The sequence below is a fragment of the Ctenopharyngodon idella genome, chromosome 20, assembly GCF_019924925.1.
Source record: "Ctenopharyngodon idella isolate HZGC_01 chromosome 20, HZGC01, whole genome shotgun sequence".
Taxonomy (NCBI): Eukaryota; Metazoa; Chordata; class Actinopteri; order Cypriniformes; family Xenocyprididae; genus Ctenopharyngodon; species Ctenopharyngodon idella.
The window spans coordinates 12698130-12724146 of NC_067239.1; the positions used below are offsets into that span (position 1 = coordinate 12698130).

General features: G+C 36.4%; 1 protein-coding gene across 1 annotated transcript; it reads left to right on the plus strand.

Annotated features, from left to right (window-relative positions):
- The first annotated feature begins 3211 nt into the window (after positions 1-3211).
- smyd2b (SET and MYND domain containing 2b) lies at positions 3212-25749 on the plus strand. The gene is made up of 12 exons (XM_051876312.1): positions 3212-3481; positions 4439-4502; positions 6295-6405; positions 6486-6546; positions 7488-7612; positions 11729-11796; positions 14735-14837; positions 18466-18576; positions 18855-18975; positions 21755-21929; positions 22048-22156; positions 25004-25749. Exons 1-12 carry the CDS (start codon positions 3306-3308, stop codon positions 25082-25084), a joined length of 1305 nt encoding a protein of 434 aa, XP_051732272.1. The 5' UTR covers positions 3212-3305; the 3' UTR covers positions 25085-25749.
- Positions 25750-26017: the final 268 nt, after the last annotated feature.

Consider the following 26017-nt stretch of genomic DNA (forward strand, 5'->3'; position numbering starts at 1 on the left):
TATTTCATGGTGTCTCAAAATAGCACAGTTGAGTACACTTAGATGTTCTTAAGATTATCTTAATATACTAAAAATTCTTCTTTAGTACTTCTTAAGTACAAAATTAGTGTGCAAAAATAGAGCACTTTAAGTACATTATTGAAATGTACTTTTTTTCACCTGGGTAAATAATAATAAAAAAAAAAAAGTGGACAGCAAGGAAGGGGTTACACTCTAAAACATCAAGGCCCAGTTTCACAGACAGGGCTTAGCCTAAGCCAGGATTAGACCTTTGTGTTAATCTTGGGTCAAAACAATGGCACTGACATATTTTAAGATATGACAGTACAAGTTGCTTTCAGTTAAAACAGCTCAAACATGCATTTTAGTCTAGGACTAGCTTAAGCCTTGTCTGTGAAACCAGGGGAATGAGTTCAAAACAAACACACACACACATGCACACACACACACAATTATACACACAAATTAATTGGTAGGGCTATAAGCATACATGAGTCAGAAGACTAAAATAAGAGGTTAAAATCAAAATTTCAAACAACAAAAAAATATATTAACCTTGACAAAAAGTAGAATTTGAGAATTTCTAAATATACATTCGGTAACACTTTACAATAAGGTTCATTAGTTAACTACATTAGTTAACATGAACTAATAACGAACTGCACTTATACAGCATTTATTAATCTTTGTTAATGTTAATTTACAAATACATTATTAAAATCTTGTTAACATTAGTTAATGCACTGTGAACTAACATGAACAAACAATGAACAACTGTATTTTCATTAATGTTAACAAAGATTAGTAAATACAGTAAAAAAAAAAAAAAAAAAAAAAAAAAAATGTATTGCTCCATGGTTAGTTCATGTTAATACATTAACTAATGTTTAACTAATGAACCTTATTGTAAAGTGTTACCATACAATAAAATCCACAACTTAAAAGTAAGTAATTTTGCCTTAAAACTTAATAGGCAACTCACAAGCCTCTCCATATAGGGCGCTATACAGGCATCTAGTGGTTACACAATGGAATGACATGATTATCTTTCTTTGCTCTCACCAGGTGGTGCTAAAAAAAAATTAGAAAAAAAAAAAAAATAGATTGGAAAGGCGCAGTCTCTATATTAATCAGAAATACTGCATTAATTGAAAAATAATTGAGAAAAATAAGGATTTTATTATTATTATTATTATTTTCAATGGGGGAAATGGATCATAATTATTGCATAAATATTAATTAGTATCATAAAATTCTCTCAAATTACAAATTACAAAAGAAAAAAATATTATTGAACACAAAAATTATTACATTGGTTTTGCTGAGGGAGAAAAAAGTTACATTTCAGGTGTCCGGTCACTTTTGACCGGGAAGAACACAAGTGTGACTCCCAAATAAGGAGCACCAGAGTAAGTATTACACTATTGATGCTTAACACACCAACAAGTGACATTTCACCAGAAGTTTTCCAGTTGGCTGAGATGGGCTACTAAGCTGGCTTATATAGTCCTAGACTAATTAAAAAATCTTCAATTGTACACCTGAAGGTTTATTTATTTTTATTTTTGTTAGTTTATGCTGAACACCATCCTGATGAAATCATGATTAGCCTGAGTTATGCATAGGTGTTTTTTTTAGTTAGTATTTTTATTTAATGAAGTACTACTGCAGAGGTGCCAGATCCTTCCTGGAGATCTATCTGCCAGCAGAGTTCAGCTAAGTTATTCAGCTAATTATTTTGCTAAGTACAAAATGTTTAGCTGCAAAACCTTTTCCATTTACCAATGTGTTAATCAAAACTAATGTTTATTCTTATTAATTTTTTACAGTCCGTTTAAGTAAATACAAGTGTATTTTTTTTTTAAATGTGGTAAATATTTTATTTACAATAATTGTATAACAACTGCTGTTATTTGATGTAATTTAGATTTGAAAAATAATTTTGTAAATAAAATGTCTTCATGCCAACTAGATCAAGTGAGTTCTTTACAAATGGACATACAATTTCTTTCATAATAATGTGATTTTTGTATAGATTTAAGTAATGTTTAAGTAATGTATTATAATTTATATAATTAAAATGTAAGTAAGTTTTTGCCTGGGTATCAAATTTAAATGAAAGATTAATGAACATTAGATATATTAATGGAGCTGGGCCGTGTCAGGCGCGCTGTGCCCATTAGTGACGGCCAGATTCCGGCTCGACTGCGGCAGTGTCGGGCAGTGAGTACGTACGGGCATCCGGCCCGACCGTTAAGTCTCTAGCAGGCGAGAAGCCCGAACTGGCCCGAGTGTATTTTGCTATCTGGGTTGGAATTAGCATAACCGAATTTACTTACAGGCGCGAGTCTCGAAATGTCCCGTTCACACAGCAACTCACAGCATCTCGAATACTGTCTGTATGAACGTAGCCTACAACGAGTCGAGTCTGTATATTCGTACCAGTCATAGTCATGACAATCATAGACATAATGTCTATGATGACAGTGACCCAATTTCAAAGATGGCGACGTCCATAAATCTAAAAGTGTTATTTTTGCCAAGACAAGAGTATAAGCTGCCTTCAAGTGCTATAGGAAATTTGATAATTCCCACTTTGAAGTCGTGATTACGAGCTCATCACATTCAAGTTTCAAAATGGGAGGGGTTCATGTGCAATTTTTGCATAGTAAACTCGTATTTACCATAATTCCGAGAGCACGTGAAGGCAGCATAATTGAGCCAAGAGTTTATCCGTCAAATCTTCATTAACCGCCAGAAACTTCAATTTAAACACGCGCTAGCGTCTCACGGAATTTGAGTCGCGCATAGAACACAAAACTGACGGTGGAGTACAGTGACTGGATTTAAAACCTTGAGGCAGCTCATTTCTCCGTCGCTTTAAGTTACCAAAAGCAAAATCGCACACAGAACCCCTTAGCAAAACAGCTCTCGCACTTTATGACCTGTTACTGCTGTGTGAACGTGGCCATAATAAGTAAGTGGTGCTCACTGCAGAGCCGCCCGAGCCAAATGGCTCAAATGGGTGGGGTTTGACATGGTCCAGCTCCACCTCTGTGGTTTTAAGGGGTGGGGCTTAACCTAATAAGGTTAGATTTAGGGTGTGGTTGGACCGCCACAAGCTCCTCTGGGTCCAGAGAGGGGAGCTGTGATTCGAGCAGCGTGGACTCAAATCCACGTGCATGTCTGGGAAAACTCATAAATATTCATATATGCTCCGCCCAATGAAATCGAACACAACAACCTCAGAAATGTAAAAACTCGGACAACCGGTGCAGACCACCATTAAACTAGTTTTCAGTGTCATGATGAAGGCGGAGGGAATCGTGGGCATCGAGCAGTTTGCCAGCCCGGGGAAGGGCAGAGGTCTGCGGGTGAGCAGAGCTTATGGAGTCGGTGAACTGCTGTTCTCGTGTCCCGCTTATTCGTACGTCCTGTCAGTAAACGAGAGAGGACTCATCTGTGAACAGTGCTTTACAAGGTCTGACTTAACGGGATGTTTGTTGTCATATCATGTTGGTACTTTATTTATTTAATTATATATGTATCGTATTTACGAAAATTAAACATGGTTATATTAGGCAGTAAAACCATGTTTTTGTTTTTGTTTGTTTTTTTATTCGTTGTAAAGCCATGGTTAATTTTCGTATGATAACCTTATAAACTACTGTGTTACTTTTATGATACGTTTATGATCATTATTTTCTAATAAATTCCTCACTTAATGTCTGATCTACACAGCTAAAAATCTTTCTGGTAAAGCTGAATGAATGACAGGATTTAACAGCATGTGTAGGGGAACAAAGAAGCTTGAGGTCCACATATCTCTAAGGGGGTGAATTCAGTCTTATCTGCCACTTTTTCTTTAGATTTTAGTGTGAAAAATTCCCAAGGCATGGTCTTTACAAGTTTTTTGACATTAAAAAGACAGTAATAGTCACCATAAATGAGCCATTTAGATTGATCTCGCTTTTATTTTATGACCAGTATAGATAAGCTCCAAAAGGACATATCTAAAAATACAACCCAACATCTAAAAGCAGCTGGCCAAATCTTAGGACATTTGCTCTGGCCAGGATCAGTGGGTGTAAATGACAGTGCCTGTCAAAAGTAGCACACTCATTCAGACAGCTGCTAAAGAGGGACTGCTGCTTTAGAGTTTAATGGCTGTTCTCTATTGCATTCTGTTTCAGTTTCTCTTAGATCTTCCAATTAATCACAGTTACAGATGGGACTTTGAAGACAGAGTGAATTAATTCAGTGTAAATGAACAAGTTATATTTTCATGTAGTAATCATTGTGTTTTCACATGAAACACACTCATTGGTATATGAAATTATTACTAGTCTTTACACACACACACACACACACTCATTTTTATCACTGAGAGTTTTAGTGATCATTGGTGGTTGTTTGTGTTTTTATCTATCATGTACAGGAAAAAAGGTCTTGCAAAATGTGGAAAGTGCAAAAAAGCATTCTACTGCAATGTGAACTGTCAGGTAAGAGTGTGTGTGAGTACACTTTAAGTGTACGTTTTCACAAAAATGTACTAAAAATGAAAAAGGTTTTCCTTTGTGCTTTTTTTTTTTTTTTTTTTTGCATACAGACAACATGATCAAATTATCAAAATGATCAACATGATCAAAATGATCCCCATTCACAAGGATCCGCAAAAATGATTAAAAACACTGTATTCATGCCAGGCCAGTAGTTGGCGATGTCACTTTGTAAAGAAACACTACGCACCTATAGACTGAACACGTAATACACAAAAATTCGTGTTTTTGTAGTTTACATGGAGACGATAATGGTATTGTTTTCAAAGGGACCATTTACTATTATGCGTTTTTTTATGTGTTTTGGCCACTTACACGATAACAGCATTTTGGGGGCCTGAAAACTTTTGAAACAGGATTCAAAGTTTTTGAAAATGATACCATTATTGTCTTGGTGTAAACTACAAAAACGTGAATTTGTAAAAATAAAAATAAAAAAACAGTGACGTCACACGCATGTGTATTATGTGTTTATTGTGCATAGTAGTGTTTCTTAACAAAGTGACATCGCCAACTACTGGCCTGGCAGCATAATGCAGTGTTTTTAGTTGTTTTCTATTGATCTGTGTGAACGGGGAAGGGGGGTCTGTACACAAAAAATGCAAAGGAAATATTTTTCCGTTTTTAGTTCATCGTTGTCATGTAAACATACTCAAAAACTTGCAATTTATAACCCGTTTTCAAAAGTTTGCATTTTCAGGCCCCCAAAATGCCGTTGTTGTGTTAAAGAACGGCCAAAATGCATAAAAAGTTTTCAGTTTTTTTGTTGAAAATGGTGCTGTGCTACTGCAAAATGACTGTCTGTTCATGAAGTGCAGAAACATCAGTGACTCCTCATTGCATTCATGTGCAGCAGCAAGTCATTGACATGTTTTTCCCCTGTTTTTATGAGGCTCCATCTGCAAAGCACATTAGGATTTAAATATAGCATCTCCACTCCCTCTGAATTTTATTTATGCAGTTGTCCGCAACAATTACACCACAACTTTGTACCAAACTATGTGGTTGTCCACAAAAATCACTTTAATTACTTCATATTATTTATATTATTTCTTTTATGCATTTATTTAATATTATTTTAATTATGGATTTAAATAAAAGTAAATATAATATTAATAAACATATCCTGATATTCAGTTCATACTGTACAGCGTACATTAAGTGTGAAGTTTAAGAATCCTAACTGATGTTATTTTGTGGTTGTCCTGCAGGTGACTGTCCTTATGATGCACTTTAGCACTTAAGGATTGCTGTAGCTGGTAATTCTAAGATGATTTGTGCAATTGTTTCTACGCATCCCTGTTAAAACTTGTTAAAGCTTCAAATACCCACCAATCCCTCCAAACTCAAAAGTGAACCAAACTGAAATTGTCAAAATAAATAAATAAATAAGGAAGAGAAGTGGTCTGAGTATCGTTCTGAAATGTGATTTGTTTATAACATGCATTAACTTGATGCAACATGCAAAGTGCTCTGGGTTGACTTGATTTTAACATCTGTGTAATGCCAAATATTTATACCGTATAGAGGTAATCATGACACAGAGATAACATGCTTATTTTATTTTTGAATATGGAAATCATACTAAAAAGTCACCCATTATTTATTAGGAGTGAATGGTGACTGATTTTACTTTTCATGCAATATAACTCACTGTAGTATAGTCATTCATACTATGTATTGTGTATATGTGTAAGTGAGTGTTTCATGTGTCATTTTTGTGTGTATTTGACAGAAAAAGAACTGGCCCATGCACAAGCTGGAATGTCATGCCATGTGTACGTTTGGAGAGAACTGGTGCCCCTCGGAGACGGTGCGACTAGTGGCCAGAATCATCGCCAGGCTGGTTAGATACAAGCAATATTTTCTTACTCTTTTTATAGATACAGAATCAATGAGTTTTTGACGTATATTTTGCTGATGTAGAGAGACCAGAAAGAGAGAAGCCCATCAGAAAAACTACTCTTACTGAAGGATATGGAAGCCCGTAAGTACCAGAAAATATTAAACACATCTGACAGAGAGGCTATGTTCAAAATGGATTACTAACTTACTGAATACTGTGCATACTAGGCATTATGAATGTTATGCTATATTGTTGTCACACAATGCATTTGAGTGGCATCCAGTTACGGTGTTAAAAGTGAAAATTAGTATTTTGTGTGTTTAATTTAATTTGCATGTATTATTATTTTTGTTTTACAAAATAACTTTCCCATTTTGCTTGCATCTTTGTGTGGTCAAAATGTTCTCAATTTTTAAAGATGGTGTTATCAATCCTTGATTCCAATTGAAATATAGTACTAAATTTAGTGTTATCATTTTATTTTATATTCCATCTTTAACTAGTCTAGTTGATTTTGATTCTCTTTTAGTCAATTTTAGTAGTCAGATTTCTTTGGTTATTTCATTTTGCTTTAAATTTGTATCTGTTTCCACTGTATTAAACATATTTGGAAATGGGTTTCCCATATTTGTCCATTTTGAATTGCCAATTCTTAGTTTTATTCAGTTTTTTTCTAATAATCCTAAAATTGGTTGAATTGACTGACTTTTCAGTTATTGTCATTTGCTTTGGGTGTGTTGTACTTTTTTGGTCCTGAGTCTCGTTATATTGTTGTAGTGTTTCAGAGAAAGAAGGTGAATCTTTTTGCTGTTTTGATGTCTGTGTTTCAGGTTAGACTGTGTCCATTAAGCAGTGTTTACACACTACATACCCAAATATGATTTTGGTAATTTTTCATTTTGGCTTTTTTTTTCTTCTTTTTTTTTAATATATAAGTATGTTTTTTACAGCTACAGCTCTAGTATCTCCAAATGTACAATATGGATGTGTGTGGAATGAGAAATGTTGAAATGCCATTTTTATGTTGACTTTAAGCATGTACAGATGCTGGATAATATTATGATATCTTCATCTTCTCACAGACATAGAGGATTTGGATAATGAGAAAAGAGAGATGACTGAAGCACATATAGCTGGCCTTCATCACTTCTACTCCAAACACCTGGACTTCCCTGATCATCAGGCCCTGCTCACACTTTTCTCACAGGTAAATATACTGTAAAAGAAGTCTGAGAGTTGACCGTTTGCTCTGTCTTTCCTTACTGCTTCATTACAAGACATCCCAGTTTCTGGTAGCCTGTGTATGGCTGTAGAATGTCTCCATTTTTACTGTATTTTCAAAACTGTCAACAAGGCGAAATAATGCATAATATAGCAAGGAAGACCTAGTAATCTACTTCAGAGATCCAAACCTTTTGGCAATTGATGTTTTGAACCCAGAATAGATCATTTGTATGATTGTGTAGATTTGATGAGTTTTTGAAAATGGGGGGCAGGGGTCTGCGAGGAATCTCAGGCAATGAAATGAGAACCATGCATTTTGATCTGTCAAAGAATAAGCACTAAAAATAAGCTCCTGGCTTTAGTGCTTGAAGTGCGATACTGTATTCATTTACACCTTTAAGCAGTTCACCCAAAAATGAAAATTCTGTCATTAATTACTCATCCTCATGTCGTTCCAAACCCGTAAGACTTTCGTTCATCTTTGGAACACAAATGAAGATCTTTTTGATGAAATCTGAGAGCTTTCTGTCCCTCCATAGACAGCTACGCAGCAACCACTTTTGCTTCAAAGTTTATAAAGAGATCGTAAAACTAATTCATATGAATTAAATTTTTTTCTGAAGAGACACGATCGCTTTATATGATGAACAGATTGAATTTAGGCTTTTATTCACATATAAACATTCATCAACTCACAGATCAGTTATGGTAAATGGAAGCTCAAGCTTGCTTGCTTGATGTGTGAGAACCAATGAGCTTCATTCTAATGTGTTATGCAGCATGTTTGAGCTTCTGAAGAGGTTTGTTCTCACGCATCAAGCAGGTTTGGTTGAGCTTGTGTTTATGTTCGCTGATCAATTTGCTGGGTTGTTTTTGACATAGTGCTGGGTCAATCAAGCTGATATTGAAGGCTTTTTATTTTAAATAATAAAAATACACTCTAAAATCTCTGTTATACCTATAGGCTATATAGGAAAGGGACAGTTCAAGCTGGAAAACTTCCATGGCGGCTCTGAGTGTAGAATGTAGCTGCATTTGTAGAAGGTTAGCGTTTCAAGCAGACGTTAGCTGCAGAGCACATGCAGTGCTGGGTAGATTACTTGCGAATTGAAGTCAGTTACTGATTCCAAATTACAAGGCAAAAGTTGTAGTTAGTAATGTAATCCATTACACATTTTAGGTAATAAAATCTGACTACTTTTGATTACTTTTAGATTACTTTTGACCTAATTCATCACATTGATTTGAATAGGATAATCTTGTACCATATTGATATAAATATACAAAGGGAAAGAAAATATATTCCATTCGTTGTTATAAACAACATGAAGTGCATTAAATATTACATTATGTGAGGGTTTCCCAGGCTGGGGTTCATGATGGAACTGCAGGGGGTTCATGAGTTTAATGAAAAGCTAAGTAATTAAAATTCATACAATCATAAAAAATAAAATTAAAATAAATAATTTAAAAAAACAATCAAAACAATACACTTATTAAAAAAGAACATTTTTATTTGTTTAGCTGCGTGTCATGTGACCATTAACTGACATAGCCAACTGACTGACAGAAGAGTTGTGAACTTAATTTTATTTATTTATTATTATTATTATTATTGACTTAAAGGGTCAGTTCACACAAAAATGAAATTTCTGTCATTAATTACTCACCCTTATGTCGTTCCACACCCATAAGACCTTCGTTCATCTTCAGAACACAAATAAGATATTTTGGACTAAATCCGAGAGGTTTCTGATCCCTAAAAGAAAGCAACGTAATTACCACATTCAAGGTCCAGAAAAGTAGTAAAGACATTATTAAAATAGTCCACATTACTACAGTGGTTCAAACTTAATGTTATGAAGCGACAAGAATACTTATGACAGAAATTTCATTTTTGGGTGAACGAACCCTTTAACATATTAACTTAAATATTTCAAGTAAATATATTAGGTCAAAGAGGTTCAGCTGATAAAAAAGTTGGGGAATCCCTGCATTGCATGTAAATATGAAATGACATTAATTTGTACATTTTAATGTGTTTGAAAGACAAAAACCTCCCAAAGACAGTAATACATTGTTAAATTATTCAATGTGCGATAATTCAAATAATAATTCATGTGTTTGACAGGAGCTGATTAAATATGCATTTTTGCAATGTTGAGAAAACCCTTCTTAAAAGTGAAATCAGTTTTCATTGACAGGCAAATCAATAAATTATGAATAAATTACTGCCACTTAAAAATAACAGTCAAGTAATCAATAAAAAAGTAACAGTCTGATTACAAGTACTTTAAAACGTTATATATAATCTAATTACAAGTACTTAATTTTTGCGATCTGATTATGTAATCCAGATTACATGTAATCAGTTATCACCCAGCACTGTGCACATGTAATCAAAAAAGGTAAAATGTGAGACTAAAGACATTTTCCTATTTGTACAATAATATTTTGATAGGAATACAATGCAATACAAGCCTTAATTTTATTCAGGAAATTTCCCCTCCGGAAGTTTTCTCTCAGAACTTAATGACCATTGACAAATGTATCCTGTTTTAACCGGTTTGGCACAAACTACCCAAAACTGGTAGTCACATGGTAGTGACTGGTAGTCACATGGTAGTCACAACTGGTAGTGACCTAGCGCTGTGAGAGGTCTGTGAGAGGGTGCATCATTTGTATTTACAGTAAAAAATTCCCCAGCAGCTGAGTTACAGAAAAACTACCCAGCACCTGGTAAAAACATTTAAAATAACACATAAAATGAACATGCTGAACCCAGCATTTGGGTTTAAAAAATAACCCAGAGTGTAGTAGGCTATAAATAAATGTGATTTGACTGGACAGTGCCGAATTGCAGAGCTTGTGCAAACATATCCACATAGCTATGATCAGATCTTAACTGCTGTTTTCTTACTGCTGTTATTTTTTTCTATGATTATTTTGTTATATTGAGAGAAAAGCGAGCAGCACATATTTACATATTCAAACTATGCTCTCATCAGTGTGGACAGTGTCAGATGGTTGTTAAAACCTTGGGTATACTTCGTTTGTACGTGTACAGCCGAATGCACAGCCTTGCAAAGTATACTTCATTTGACTCGTACGCATACACAGGCGTTGGACGCTTGTGCAGTTTTGAGCAATCTCTCACCACAAGTTACAACTCTTGTAAACATCTTTGTATTCTTTCATGCTAGAGTTTTCTAAACTCTTTGCACAATCTCTCATCTATGTAGGCCTCCGTCGTCGCTGTAGATTGCATGTGTTCCGGTTTGTTCTGTTTATGAATCCGGTTTGTTCTGTTTGTGAATGGACGCCACCTGGGCACGGTTGCCACCTTGTGAATAAACTAATTACTGCAAAAACGTGCATGTGCAACATGTCCAAGTACGCGCGGTTACAAAAATCCGGCGATGCGCGTACAGTACGCGCATACTCTTCTGATGATGAAATTCGCATCACGCGCACTGTACGCTGACCCTCGCGTACGGGTAAAAAGTGAAGTATACTTTGGGCTTAACAGTATAGCACTGTGAAGGCATTTCAGACTTCTTTTTGTCCATAAGCAAAACAACGAAGAATTTCACTGTTAGTATATCACAAAATGAATCTTTGCTAACTCCACACTTTCTCCTCACTCCCTTGCAATTTCTTCAATTTCCAAACAGTTTTTGGTCCCCATTGACTTCCATAGTTTGTTTTCCAAACTATGGAAGTAAATGGGGTCCAGCAACTATTTTGTTACTGACATTCTTCAAAATATCGCCTTTTGTGTTCAACAGAACAAAGAAATTCATACAGGTTTAGAACAACTTAAGGATGAGCAAATGATGACAGAATTTTCATTTTTGGGTGAACTATCCCTTTAAGTTCCCACCTATTCTCCCCTAAAATGCCAACAATCTATTCCATTATTAGCACTTTATGAACATTTTTTGCTAAAAATCTGACTAAATTAATTTCTTGGGGTATTCTGTAAGATATGTAGCAACAATAACCAAAGGGGGTCTCTACAAAGGGTCAATTGATCTAACCCTAAATGATTCAATTAAAGTAAAAGATTGGCTTGATGTGTTGTGTCTGCTTCACACAGGTTCACTGTAACGGCTTTACTGTGGAGGATGAGGAACTCTCAAACTTGGGTTTAGCTATTTTTCCAGAGTAAGCACAAGTAAACACATACACATACACAATCTCTTTGACAATGTGCTCCTCTCACAAGGATTTATGTTGTTTGTATAAGTGTTTTAAATCATGAGACTGTTGGGTGATGAATAATCAGAAATGCTGCTGTGATAGAGAACATTAAAAAAAATTTTTTTTTTCATGACGTTGAATGTGAAGTTTCAGATTCTGAACAGTCTTACAGCCTACCACAGCAAAAGAAACTGAAAGAAAGCAAAACACTGGCCAAGCAAATAGCAGAAAATGAGAAATGACGGAAAGCGCAAAGAGCAAAATGAGATCTCCCTTTCAATTAATGAGCTGGAATTTGAATGGAATTGGCCATAATCTGAGACATAAGGTTAGGAATCCATTTGCCGAAGCTTATTTAAGGAAAAATCTGAATAACCAAACTGACATGAAAAAGGTCATATTTTACAACAGCATGTTACAAGCACAAGGTTTTTACGCATACGCTAGGGCGTGTGTACAGTGTGTGTGACGTAAATATCATTATCAGCATAGTATGCATGCAACCTTCATATTCTGTTTGCTCCTCTGATTTTTTTTTTTAGCACTTATTAGTTTGTCTACAAGTTGGCAGGACTGCCATAGTCTGCCATAGTCTGTTTTTCTTTCTTCCATTCTCTCAATACAGAAAAAAAGCTATTACGCAACAGATTATAAGAAGTGGGAACGCGAGAAGCGATACTTCCCATCTTCCTAACACAAATTCATAACACTGTGAGGATCACAGTTGAAAAGGTGGGATGCGGAATAGCTGTGGAATAGCCCACCTACTTCATATACATCTCATAGCTTTAAGCGCAATAAAGAGGGAAATCTACTCCGTACTATTACACAACATATATACGAAGTAGGAATGCGAGAAGCGGTACTGCCCATCTTCAGTATAACCAACATAGTACTGTGAGGATCACAGCTGAAGAAGTGGGATGCGGAATAGCCCACCTTCTTCATTTACATCCCAGTCTTAAGCGCAATACAGAGGGAAAGATGCTCCATCCTATTGCACAACAGATTAGAAGAAGTGGGAACGCGAGAGGCGATACTGCCCATCTTCTTAAAACCAGTATGCAGTTTCATAACATTGTGAGAAACACAGCTGAGGAAGTGTGACGCGAGCAGTGGAATAGCTCGTCTTCTTCATTTACATCTCACAGCCATAAGCGCAACACTGAAGGAAAGCCACTCTAAGTGGTTGGGCAACAGATTATAAGAAATGGGAACATGAGAGGCGAAACTGCCCCTCTTCCTAATCATCACTGTACACAAACAAAGCACATGTGCAGATCACAGCTGAGGAAGTGGGACACACACAGCGGAATAGCCCATCTTCTTCAATTTCAACTCACAGATCTAAGCACAATACAGAGGAAAGCCATTCTGTACTATTGCATAATAGATTATAAGTAGTGAGAAATCCATACAGTTGAAGAAGTTGGGCGCAAGAAGCGGAATAGCCCATTCTTCTTAAATTGTATTCTATAGTGCAGTATTAGGTGCAGGGGAGAATCCCACTCTGCACTAAAAATAAACGTAGGAAATGGGAACGCAAACGGAGTACTACCCATACTCCTAAAAATGGTGTTTAAGTTCATACACTAAAATACAAAAGTTGAAGAAGTGGGACACAAGCACTGGAATAGCCCACTCTTCTTAAATTGTACTCTATAGTGCAGTATTAGGTACAGGGGAGAATCCCACTTTGCACTAAAAATACATGCAGGAAATGGGAACGCAAACGGAGTACTGGCCATAATCATATAAACAGTATTTAATTCACAGCAGTTGAAGATGCTGAATTAATACATAAATCTTAACTCCTCAAAGTCAGATAAATATCTATCATTTAATTCTTCAAAATTAAATGCAGCCAAAGATCAACCAGTAACCAATAACAACCCATACCCACATTGATGAGCGCTTGTGAATAACTCTAATTTTGTAATTTTATAGTACAAAGACATTTTCATAGAGAAATAGCAGCGATACTGGACAAGGATGAAACTTTCTAGTGTGCATGTGTCGACTGCCTGTTTTCGCGCACGCTATCAAATAAAGTATACCTTGCAAGGTTGTGTGTTTTCCACACATATTCTTGTCATTCCAGCACCACAAACATGGATAGGCAAAGTTTTAGAGCAGGGGTTCTCAACTTTGGCCCTCGAGGTCCACTCTCCTGCAGAGATTAGCTCCAACCCTAATCAAACACACCTGAACAAACTAATCAAGGTCTTCAGGATTGCTAGAAAGTTATAGGCAGGAGAGTTTGATCAAGGTTGAAGCTAAACTCTGCAGTAAAGTGAACCTCGAGGGCCAGAGTTGAGAACCGTTGTTACTAATTATGAACAATTATCAAACTAAATTGGGTCAAATCAACCCAGCTTCCTTACCCAACAGTCTCAATCCAGTGATTAGACTAAAAACATAATCCATCGTTTTTAGAGTCTACTAAGGGTACGTTTACACGACAACGATGTACTAAAAATGGAAAAGTTTTTTCTTTGTACAGTTATCAAAACTAACCCCGTTCACTCAGATCCGCAAAAATGACTAAAAACGCTGTATTATGCATGCCAGACAAGTAGTTGGCGATGTCATTTTGTAAATAAAAACTCCGCACCTGTGCATACACATTCTTTTACGAGCACTCGCGCCAAATGCGCATGCCTTTCCACCTTACTTTTACAGTTTACTGCACTTTGATATTCTTCTCATTACTTCCCTATAGCGGCCAAATAAATTGTAAGTCTCACACATTCACAGAAAACACCTTACCTTTGCGTTGAAAAATAAGCTGGATAGCCTTAACACATAATACGCATGTGCATGCCGTCACTGTTTTCACAGATTTGCGTTTTTGCAGTTTACACTCCCACATTCCTGCATTGTGTTTCTGTTGCTCTCTTAGCATTGCCCTCATGAACCACAGCTGCTGTCCCAATGTCATAATCACATACAGAGGTGTCAACGCTGAAGTACGGGCTGTGCAGGAGATCAGTCCAGGGCAAGAGGTCAGTATGTCATTGCCATCAGTGTTAATCTAGTCACAAAATTACAGACAGAATGTTTGTTTTTACTGACAGATTTATTTTTGTTTATTTTGTCAACCATTACAAAGACAAGGCAAAAGGCACATCACTATTTTAATTAAAACATACTGTTGACAAAAATATGATGAAGAAAATAACACCTCAAAATATTAACAATGCCTTACTCCTGTCTTTGAAAGGGTACTATCTGGATAATATTAAATCCAGATGGGAAGATGAACTTGGCATAAAGCTATCTGAGTCTTTTTTGGAGGTGCTTAAAAATGTCCACTCATCATCATCCTCTGTTCAGTTAGGACTCATACAATTCAAAGTGGTGCACACGGTTCACTTGAGCAAGGCACGGTTAGCTGGAATATATCCATCGTCTTGGCGTACCAGATGAGCCGTGCCCCCTTAGGGTGAGGGCTCACTCCACCCAGATTGTTGCTTCCTCCTGGGCGTCTCTGGCAGACATCTGTAGAGCTGCGAGCTGGGCAACACCTAACACCTTCACGAGATCCTACATCTCTGGGTTGAGCCAGTTTCTTCATGTGTATTGGGTACAAATAGGTCATGTGCAGGAAGGCTGGCTCGGTGTCTTGCTTGCAGCGCCATTCCCCTCTCAGGGGGGGATACGAGTGTCTATTTGCTCTCCAGGTAAGTTCCCTGCCAGGCGAACACTGGATGGAGTTTCAAAGGGTACAAAGGTCTAGGTGACTTACACGGGGCGATGGGATGTGTCAGTGGTTGTGGCACTTTCCATAGGGACCCCATTACGTCAGTCTTCTCGGTGTAACGTTGAACGTGACTGACTGATATGGAACATCTGATGCAACCCTCATTCTCTGAAGGAGGGAATGGAGACGTTACATCCCGCCTGCCACAACCTCTGTACCGCTGCGGATTGGGCAACACCTAACACATTTGCTAGATTCTATAGCTTTTGTGTTGAGCTCCTGTGTTCTCACCTCAACCGGTCAGAGACACCGAGAGGCACCGGCCTAGTGTCGGCTTGCTGTGCTATTGCTCCAGAGAGTCCTTTACGGGCAGACCCTGTTAAGTCCTCCATCACCCCTGGCAGCCAGACGTGGCGGAGCATCAGCTGTTGTATACATGTAAACCAGTTCTAGGCTGGGTACCCATATGTGTGACCCTGAGGGGATCCCATATGTGTATTTTCCACGGTAAAGCTCTTAAGCGGAAGCCTGTGTTTTTCCCAAAAAAGCGGACTCTACCATCTCTGCCATGTGTGGCCTCCTCCCAAACCGGGTGAGAGCCACTTCAGAGACTTCCATATGAAATACGGGGTAAGTCCATATATGTGTACTCCACCAGACCTCCTGTGGAGGATGTGGCTTCCGCAGTGTCCCTTTTCCTATGGAAAGGGTAGACTTTCCCAGTGTTATCCAAGTTCACTGTGTGGGCAGTGTCCATCTCTCTGCGTAAGCCCTGTCCCATCTTCAAGAGGGTTCAGCAGGCTTACGCAGGCCACTGGAAGGCAGCAGCAACTGTGGCATTTTGGTAGGGATCCCAATTCGTCAGTCATCCGACATGACGTTGAGAGTGACTGAGGGAACATCTCGGTTATGTATGTAACCCTCGTTCACCAAATCTGGCTTGGCTCCTCAACCTGAAGTGTCCAGTGCACCTGTTGCTCATTAAATACCCGTGCTTGCAGGACAGCGCAGCTGATGCAATTATCACATGCCACATTAATGTGCATTGGCTTGTTTTAGTTACACTTGAAGTAGATTGGCCTCTGTAGCGAAATCCCAATTCGTCGGTCATCCAACGTGACGTCTCCGTTCCCTCCTTCAGGGAAGACATTTTTTACCATAGCATTTTTACTCTCTTACCGTTAAAATCACAATAATATTTTACAGTGTAGTGAAAAGTATTAAGCCTCTGGAGTCGGGAAATGCATCGGCGCGTTTTGCAGGTTTTTTTTTTTACATTGCAGCAAAACAGGCTTAAAATACTCTGTCATTTTTTGTCATAGAGACAGAAGCAATATATCAATTGAAACTATAGAATGTCTTTTTATTTGTGTACACTCGTGTATTTATCGTGTATTTATTATCTTCAAAAGTGTTTATCTGCATGTTATAGCCATGATTATAGCGATCTCTGGAAGCCTCTGTTAGTTCCTGGAATGTCACATGGTATACCTGTTCTTCATTAGAGTAATTTGTGGACTAAATGTGCACAGAGCGCCCTCCGGCTGTAAGTATGAATTGAAAACACAGTATCCAGCACTCATAGTGATGACAATAAATATTGAATAAATATTACTCCTCTGTATAGAAAATTGACATAAACATATGAGAATCCATCATTATTTCTCCAAATGTGCATGCTTTTAAGCTAAAAGCCTATATGAAATGCCATAGAGGTAACATGAATGTTCAGACACTTTGCATCACAGAAATACATTATATTTTAAAGTTTATTGAAATAGAAAACCATTATTTGGTTTGAGACTTGAGACTTTTTTAAAAAACGTCATAATAGTAATGCGTCCAATCTTTTGACTGGTACTGTAATTTAAACTATACAAAATTTTCTTTACATGATGTGCAATAATACGTGCATGCATGAGATCACAAAAATCATGTTTTTTTTTGTCAAAAGTGGACATTATATTAACTTTAATACAATAGCTGATGTGATCCTGTTATCAGAGGGTTTTTTAACATAGCCTACCTGACTGAAAGGCTCATTATGCGGGTCATTATGCAGGTCATTATGAGGATCTTTTGTCTTCTCGGGTGTGAATCACAGCATTATTCATGAAGATTCACGTCTCCATGCATACTGTGTTTCTTGACAAAAAGTGTCTTAGAAAATATAAATCTCTCTATTGTTTTATATGAACAAGGGTTTTTGCTTTTTGGCCTTATTTCAGTGACTTAAGTTTTTTGTTTTTTCAATAACCATGCATAAACGTTATTCCTTCAAAAATACAAACATGTACATACATGTTGTTCACATATTATGGTAGCCTAGTTCGTGCTGAATACAGTGTAATGACACCTTTTCCATTAATATGTTTATGAACAACTGAAAAAAACACAAATGTCAGGGCATGTCAAAACTTCTCCAGGGCCCCAAATCAGCCTCAGACTCCAGAGGGTTAACATTCAAAATGTTTTCTGACTACCAATAAGAAGTTTTTGTAATAGTGTTTAGAAGTTCAGAACTGATATCAATGGTGTGTTCAAGTTAGAGGAGCAGTCTGTGTAATTTCATTTTCATTACATTACTGTAAAGTGATCTTAGAGAAGAAATGTTCAAATCAAAAAGAATTGAATATGAATTGAATATATATATTTATATATTTATATATATATATGTTTTACTTGAAAACAGCATGACTGTACTAGTCCTCCAGCTAGACCAGCACCATGTCCTCTCTAACCAGCAAAAACAGTCTGGACCAACATGGAATTCATGCTGGTTTATGCTGGATATTTCAACAGGGATGTCCAAAGTTGATAGTGGTTAAAATTCAATCTGTCATGATCCTGATGACTTACACGTTGCAGGTATCCTTATTGTTATGTTTCAGTTGCTGACAGCTTTCTGTATATTTCCTCTGTGTTTGTAGATATACACCAGCTACATAGACCTGCTGTACCCTACAGAGGACAGGATTGAGAAACTCAGAGATGCCTACTATTTCAGCTGTGACTGCAAAGAGTGCACAACCAAATCCATGGTACGTGGTGCGATACAAGATGAACACATACAAACATATAGCACAACATAATTAAGCAATACAATATAAAATATACACTACCATTCCAAAAGATTATTTTATTCAACAAGGCTTCAAATGAGTTTTTAAAACAGTTCGACTCTGAACCATCATTCTGAAGGTGAAAGTCTATAGCCATCACATGTACAAGATTTTAGTAAATGGCATTATATGGTTTTACTATATATTGTTTTAATATAATATGTAGATCATATCATTTTGCTCTTGTGGGTCTGTAGGATATGGTGAAGTTGAAGGTGCGGAAGCTGAGTGATGAGATCAGTCAAAAGGATACCAGGGATATGGTGCGTTATGCTCGGAATGCAATGGAAGACTTCCGCAGGGCCAAACATGAGAAAAATATCCTTTTTTTTTACCCATGACTTTTAATACTGTGCAAGATTGTTTGCAAATCTGCATTGTTACATGATTGTTTGATTCATAATACTGTCAGTTATTCAAAATATTATTATTCAGTGCAGTGTTGCCAAGTCCGCGGTTTTCCCGCAGATTTGGGCTACTTTTACACTGTTGCCGCGGGTTGTTTTTCATGTCCACGGGTTGAAACAAACCCGAATAACATGATATTTAGCTCCTGAATAGCGAATTTTACCAGGGGAACCCTGCCAAAAACGCCATTGGGCTAGTTTTGAGTAGCAATTGGGCGGGTTTTGTTGTGAAAACCTGGCAACCCTGATTCAGTGTATATTTTAAATAGGTTGTAACATTAATAATGTTTGCTAAGTCAAGCATCACCATCACTATTACTAGATTTAAACTTCTGTGTCTCAAATTATGTTGCTTGTTGAAGTGATCAAGCTTAAGATTTTCATCTGACAGAACATGAAACAGGCAAAGAAATCCACATGCTTTCATTGACCAAAGCCATATCAACTGACCAAAATATTAAAGGGGTCATGATATGGATATTTTTTGTTATTTTAATATGTTCCTTGAGGTTCACTTATATTTTTAGTTTTTTGCTCAAAAAAAAAAAAAAAAAAAAAGTGAAAATTATTTTTTTCAGCCCTTATTCTGTCCCTCTGTCTGAAATTATCAGTTTTTAAGGGGTGGCTCCTTCAAAGTTTGTCAGTAAACAGACACTGTTATGATTGGCTAACATCATTGCACAGGAAAAAGTATCAACGCTCACTTGCTATTGCACATGAGTAATTATGAATTATGAAACATTATGAAATTTTACTTATGGTTTACAATGTAGATGCTGTCATATACAGTTGGCTTCTTCATCGAACCCTTAATTACACTTTACTTAATTTTCAAAAGAATCTGCAGTCAAATGCTTCAAACAAACATAATCCTCCGACATGACCTGGACTGCCATTAAAAATAAACCATCCATTTGTTCCTGACACTGGATCCTTCTGAAGACTGTACAGAGATATAAAATAATCTGTTAATGGGTTTTATTTGCTTTTGACGTGACACTCGGGTAGACAGGTGTCAGCTGTTAAGTGACTGAACGCCAGTGGGTGGGGCCTATGGTGCAATGATGTAAAACTATTCATCGATGTCTTGCTCTGGATTTGTGTGCTCTCTAAGCTCTCTAAGTTGTTTACTTTCAGTATTATTGTAATGTTATGTGCACTGAGACATGAGGTAGTTTAACGCCGTCTCTTGTGGCGCTTTGCCGAGAACAGCTGTGTGTGCCTTCATGTGTTTTGGAGGAGGCATTGCTTTGGAGATGCTCTGAAGGGAGGGTTGGATGTTATGATTTGAAAACTAGCTCGCTATTGCTAGCCTCTCCGAAAATGTCCTATGGACCAGTTGCACGTAGCCGCCATGTTGGATTTTCGATGAGCGAGTGTACACATATACACTTCCGGTTTCGCATTATGCTGGTGCAGAGTGCCAGAGAAAGCCGAAAATGATAACAGATTCTTTATAGAATCTGTTATATCACTTAAAATACAACTAAGAAGATATATAGTACAATCACATGAGCCAATGGCATTTAAATGCATGCATGCATGCATGGGTTAGATTAACAAACTCATGGTGCATACGCATATACAATGACAATAATGCCTGTAAATATACAACTATGATTAGAGTTGTCTGCATAAAATGCCTTGTGAACATTTACACGTTTGCCCTGTGATAAATTTATTTCCATAAATACTATTTTCTCAATTCTGCGCATATATTTTCACTTACCTACATCAATTGCTCCATCAATATGATCATATTTTACAATTTCTTTGCATCAATTATCTTTTTAGATAAAAACAAGGGCTGTGAAAAGATTGCGATTTAATTTACATTTTTAATTGTAGCACAAACAGTTTAATATAGGTACTTTTTTTTTTTTTTTTTTTTTTTAACCTGTAGTAAAATACGTTTTTTGCTGCTTAGACGAGACAGATAATGATTTATGCAACAGATGCTCTTTACTCGTCTCACTTGAACTAAATAAATGCAGTAATTAATAGAAATGCACAGGGGAAATACACTGAAAATTATGCATTTAAATTACATTGGCGATAATAATGTTACCAAATAAAGTTACTTAAGCATACACTGAGTCCATATCATATTCCCATGTTTATTTATATCTCTGATGAGGATTGATGCTTCGGTTGACAATAGCAAACATTAGATCTTCATGAAGGTCGAGTGTTGTTCCACGCAAAAAGAGAAGGCAGTTTTTGAGCCATTTAGTCCCCCAGCTGCCAGAACAAAATCAGGAGATACAATATATTACACACTTGAGTGTTTTGTATGGATAAAGAGATCCCTGTGGATCACCGCTGAGCCTGAACCGCATAATCAACAGGAGAAAGATTGAAAGTCAAAGATCGCGTATCTCTGCGTATCTCGTTGAATTACCACACAGAGGTAACGTTACACAATAATATAACAAGGATGTTTTCTTTCGTCTCTGATAGACAACCATCTTCTCTTTAATTAAAAAAAAAAAAAAAAAAACTATCCCTTATTAAAAAATTACCCCATATTTAAGTTTCTTCTTCTGCACCAAATGCAAACGTTGCAAAAAGGGCATGAGCGGAAGTAACCATGCGCACAGTCGCATTGCCGCAGTTCACCGGCGCCATCTTGTGCACCTAGTCCATTGCACCTTAAATCAAACATTTATTGAATCTTGACTCTCGTTCATGTCCCGCTGAGCTGCTGGAGATGTGTGAGCTCAGCATTGATAAGATGAGCACCGTGTTTGATGATTCCAACATCTACATCCTTCATATGATGTACCAGGCAATGGGCATCTGTCTCTTTATGGAGAATTACGAAGGAGCAGTTCACTATGGCGAAAAAGTCATCAAGCCATACACGTAAGAACACACACATACACGTATACATAGTATATGTTTATAATACATAAATTGTGTTTAAATAAATTGATATTCATGTGTATACCAACAATTTTTATTGTCTGCATTTTATCTGTAGTGTCCTTTACCCAGCATACTCTCTAAATATTGCATCTATGTACCTGAAGATGGGCAGACTCTACATCGCTCTGGACAGGAAGTCCACAGGCATCAGTGCCCTTCAAAAGGTACAAACTTACGTAATTCCAATCCTGTATGACTTTCTCTTGTGGAACACAAAAGCAGAATGTTATCTTGTCCATACAATGAAAGCATACAGTGACTGGAGCTCCAAAAGGGCAAACGGACCAGCTCCAAATGTTTCGCTGAAAATATCCACTCCACTTTAGCTAGCATGTTACACTATTTAAGTCTGTATTGTAAAATATCATTAGTTCTCATCAGTTGTCATTAAAGTTAAACCTAGTGCTGTGCATTCTGATGCACCATATTTAAATTGAATAATATTTGAGAGCTACTCCTGCTGAAAAATCCAACATTGCTTGTCACCAGCATAAGGTATGTTTTGCATGCTGGGACCAGCATGGGTAACAACTGAACTTTGGTCTGTTGTTGGTATCAGTAGACTCGGAATGTAGCATACAAATCATGATCATTTTTGGTCGTGTTTTAAACTTTTTGGAATATGACAGGCCCGGAGAACCAGAGAACCCATTGTTTTCAGTGATACTGTCTACACAGCGTGAAGCAACAAGAAGTTGACAGTTATCTGATGCCAAGTTCTATTTCTGATGTACTCCATGCGCTTGAGTTACTTCCAACAACAGTAAAAATAGATTTGGAACTTTCTCTTGTACATGTTCAGCATAAACAGCCTCAGACTTTTAGGCCACAAGGTGATGCAACAATGGTCACGTAGACACAGTGTTATACAGGTTTGGAATGACATGAGGATGAGTAAATGATCCGTACTGTGCCTTTTGAATTATAACAACAGAGACTATAAATCTGTTGAAAGGTTGAAAATATATACCAAAATGCACTCCACATTTGGCTGTATTAGTCAGACACTATTAAAGGGAAAGTTCTTCCAAAAATGAAAAGTTGCTGTTAATTTACTCACCCTTAGGCCATCAAAGATGTAGGTGAATTTTTTTCTTCTGTTGAACAGCAAAGAAGATTTTTAGCTGAAATCGTGGTCCTTGGTAATTCATATAATGCTACCGTCACTTTGAGAGTCAAAAAAACATATACAGGCAAAACAAACTTAATACCTGTGGCTCCTGACGATACATTGAGGTCTTATGAAACGAAACAATCGGTCTGTACAAGAAACTGAATATTATATACAACGTAAAAACCTGTAATCCACACCCTCGGCAAACGGTCTTGAGTGCGATCACAACAGTCTGGAGTGCGAGCTTCCTGTCACATTATGACGTATGCGCTGAAGCAAACTCACACATGAGCTGAAGCTGTGTTTGTTTACAACAGAGAGAGAGGATGTGTGTTGTATTGTTCATCAAAATGGTACTTGTGCTTATCCTGGATGCAGCAACCTATATAGGCGTGATCTCATTTTTGGGTGAACTATCCCTTTAAGACTAGGAGTTGATTTTAAAAACAATCAATTCTTTGATTCTTGAGACTTGGGGAATCAAAATTTGCAAGGTAGCTTAATATATAAGAAGGATTTTTTTTTATTATGTATTATATTATTATTATGTTTTTTGTTTCATACAAAGTTTGTATTCATACTAAATAAGTATTCCCTCAGGGAAATTCAGGGAATTCCCTGCACCACTTTGGAAGTCTCTTCCACTTTGTCAATTTGTTCAATTTTGGTTCCACAGAGCCTCAACAGTCATAGCTTATTGAATTAATATCACTTTCATTTGTGAAAGGTTTTCTCCATCATCCCAAACCATAGACCTATAGAACAATGCATAAAATAAATTCATAATGAAAAAAATTATAAATAATAATTCATTTTCATTATAGCAGATTCTGATAGTTCTGTTTAAACCCATTGCATGGGTTCCACCAGTAGTGGTACTCACACAACATAAGGAATGACATACATCCAAGTCCACAAGGCAGAATGTAGTAAGCGAGGCAAGGGCATAAAAGTCGAACACAGTTCATGATTGGCTGGTTCAGGTATTTCATTAGAGCTGAAGCTAAATTCTGCATGAATGTGGTTTAACACCCCTGGTTTATTGTACAGTGTGTTTTAGTGAGAGGACCCAAAGGTTCAATGTTTGGGTAGTTAGTATGGTCCCATGGGTGCACAGAGCATGTTTCTCCCTTGAAAAAAATAATAATAATAAAAAAAAAAAGTAGCCATGTATTCTGACAAAATGACATATTAACATTTAAATTTAAATATTTCATGTTTTACAAGTGCCGAACAATTCAGTGCCAATGATTTTATTATACCTAATTTTATTCAAGCACTGACTCAAGATTAGTTATAGCCACACATTCAGTGCTGCATGGTTTATTCGTTCATAGTGGGATCAACTCTCTTTCCACTCTTTTCTATAAAGCACCAACATATTTTTATTTTTGGATTTGTTGAGCACATACACTCACATCCTTGTGGTAATGCTAGTCACTTTGTAACAACTTGTTAAGACCCCAACTTACAACTTGAAAATGCTTATTCTCTTTGAGGTTTTAGGACTACAGACAAAAGTAGGCCTAACATTTTTTGGTAACACTTTACAATAAGGTTTATTAGTTAACATTAGTTAACATGAACTAATAATGAACTGCACTTCTACAGCATTTATTAATCTTTGTTAATGTTAATTTCAACATTTACTAATACATTATTAAAATCTTGTTAATGCACTGTGAACTAACATGAACAGACAATGAACAACTGCATTTTCATTAACTAACGTTAACCAAGATTAGCAAATACAGTAACAAGTGTATTGTTTATGCTTAGTTCATGTTAGTTAATACATTAAATAATGTTTCACTAATGAACCTTATTGTAAAGTGTTACCCATTTTTTTTAATACTCTGTAAATGCCAGTAGTAAGTGATAATTGTTTGTGTTACAGGCATTGGCCATCATTGAGGTTGTTCATGGAAAGGACCACACATATGTAATGGAGCTCAAACAGGAAATACTTGGTGAATAATGTAAATGGTGTGTACTGTTTAGGATTGCACTTGAATTTCATTTTGTAAAAGTAAGCAAATGGAGAGACTCTCTTCAGTAATATGTTTAAGATTGTACAAGATGTAATTGTCAGAAAGAAGTACAAGTGTAACAAGTGTGCAAAAGGAAAACAAAATAAGTAATTCATAACATAATTTAAGCAGCTAGGAAATTAGAACGGTAACAGCCAATAAACAAACAAACAGCAAAGATACTGTAGTCACAGAACAGAGCAGAAGTGAATGAAAGGAAGAAAAGGCATAAGGAGAATTCTAGCAGGAAGCAAAAGAAAAGGGAGTTCTTGAATAGTTCTGCTTCAACTACGCACATAGTCTGGAAAACCATGAACACAGTCAAACATCCCAACGCTTTTATTCTCAATACTAGTGGAAATCCACTTAATTAATCAAATTTGGGGACCGTATAAATGATTTTTATAAATAGTCTATTTGTATAAATAGTTTAAAGATCAATATCACTTTTTAAAATAAACTCTCAGTTGTTATAGAATATTATATATATAAATATATAATTAATCAAATCTGTTTTATATTGGTGGATGTTCGGTTTACTATTTGCCTATTTCTGTATGTGAATATGATATTTCCAAAAAGTAATAAACAGATTAATTGTATGTGAAAATCACTACCAGGTTGCTGAATCTTCATTTTTGACTAAGTATGCTTTTATTTGAAGTATTTACTGTAAGTTCTTTTCATAGCTGTATAAAATAAGTGAGTTGTATTTTTCTAACTGGGTAAATTTAAGGGATAGTAATATTTTTTTTATGAAAATGAGCTAGCATCAAAAAAATAAAAATAAAAAAAACACACATCTTATCAAAAATCAAAAGTATCAGATATTAATCTGAGAATACAGTACCTGTCAAAAGTTTGGAAAAATTATTTTTGTT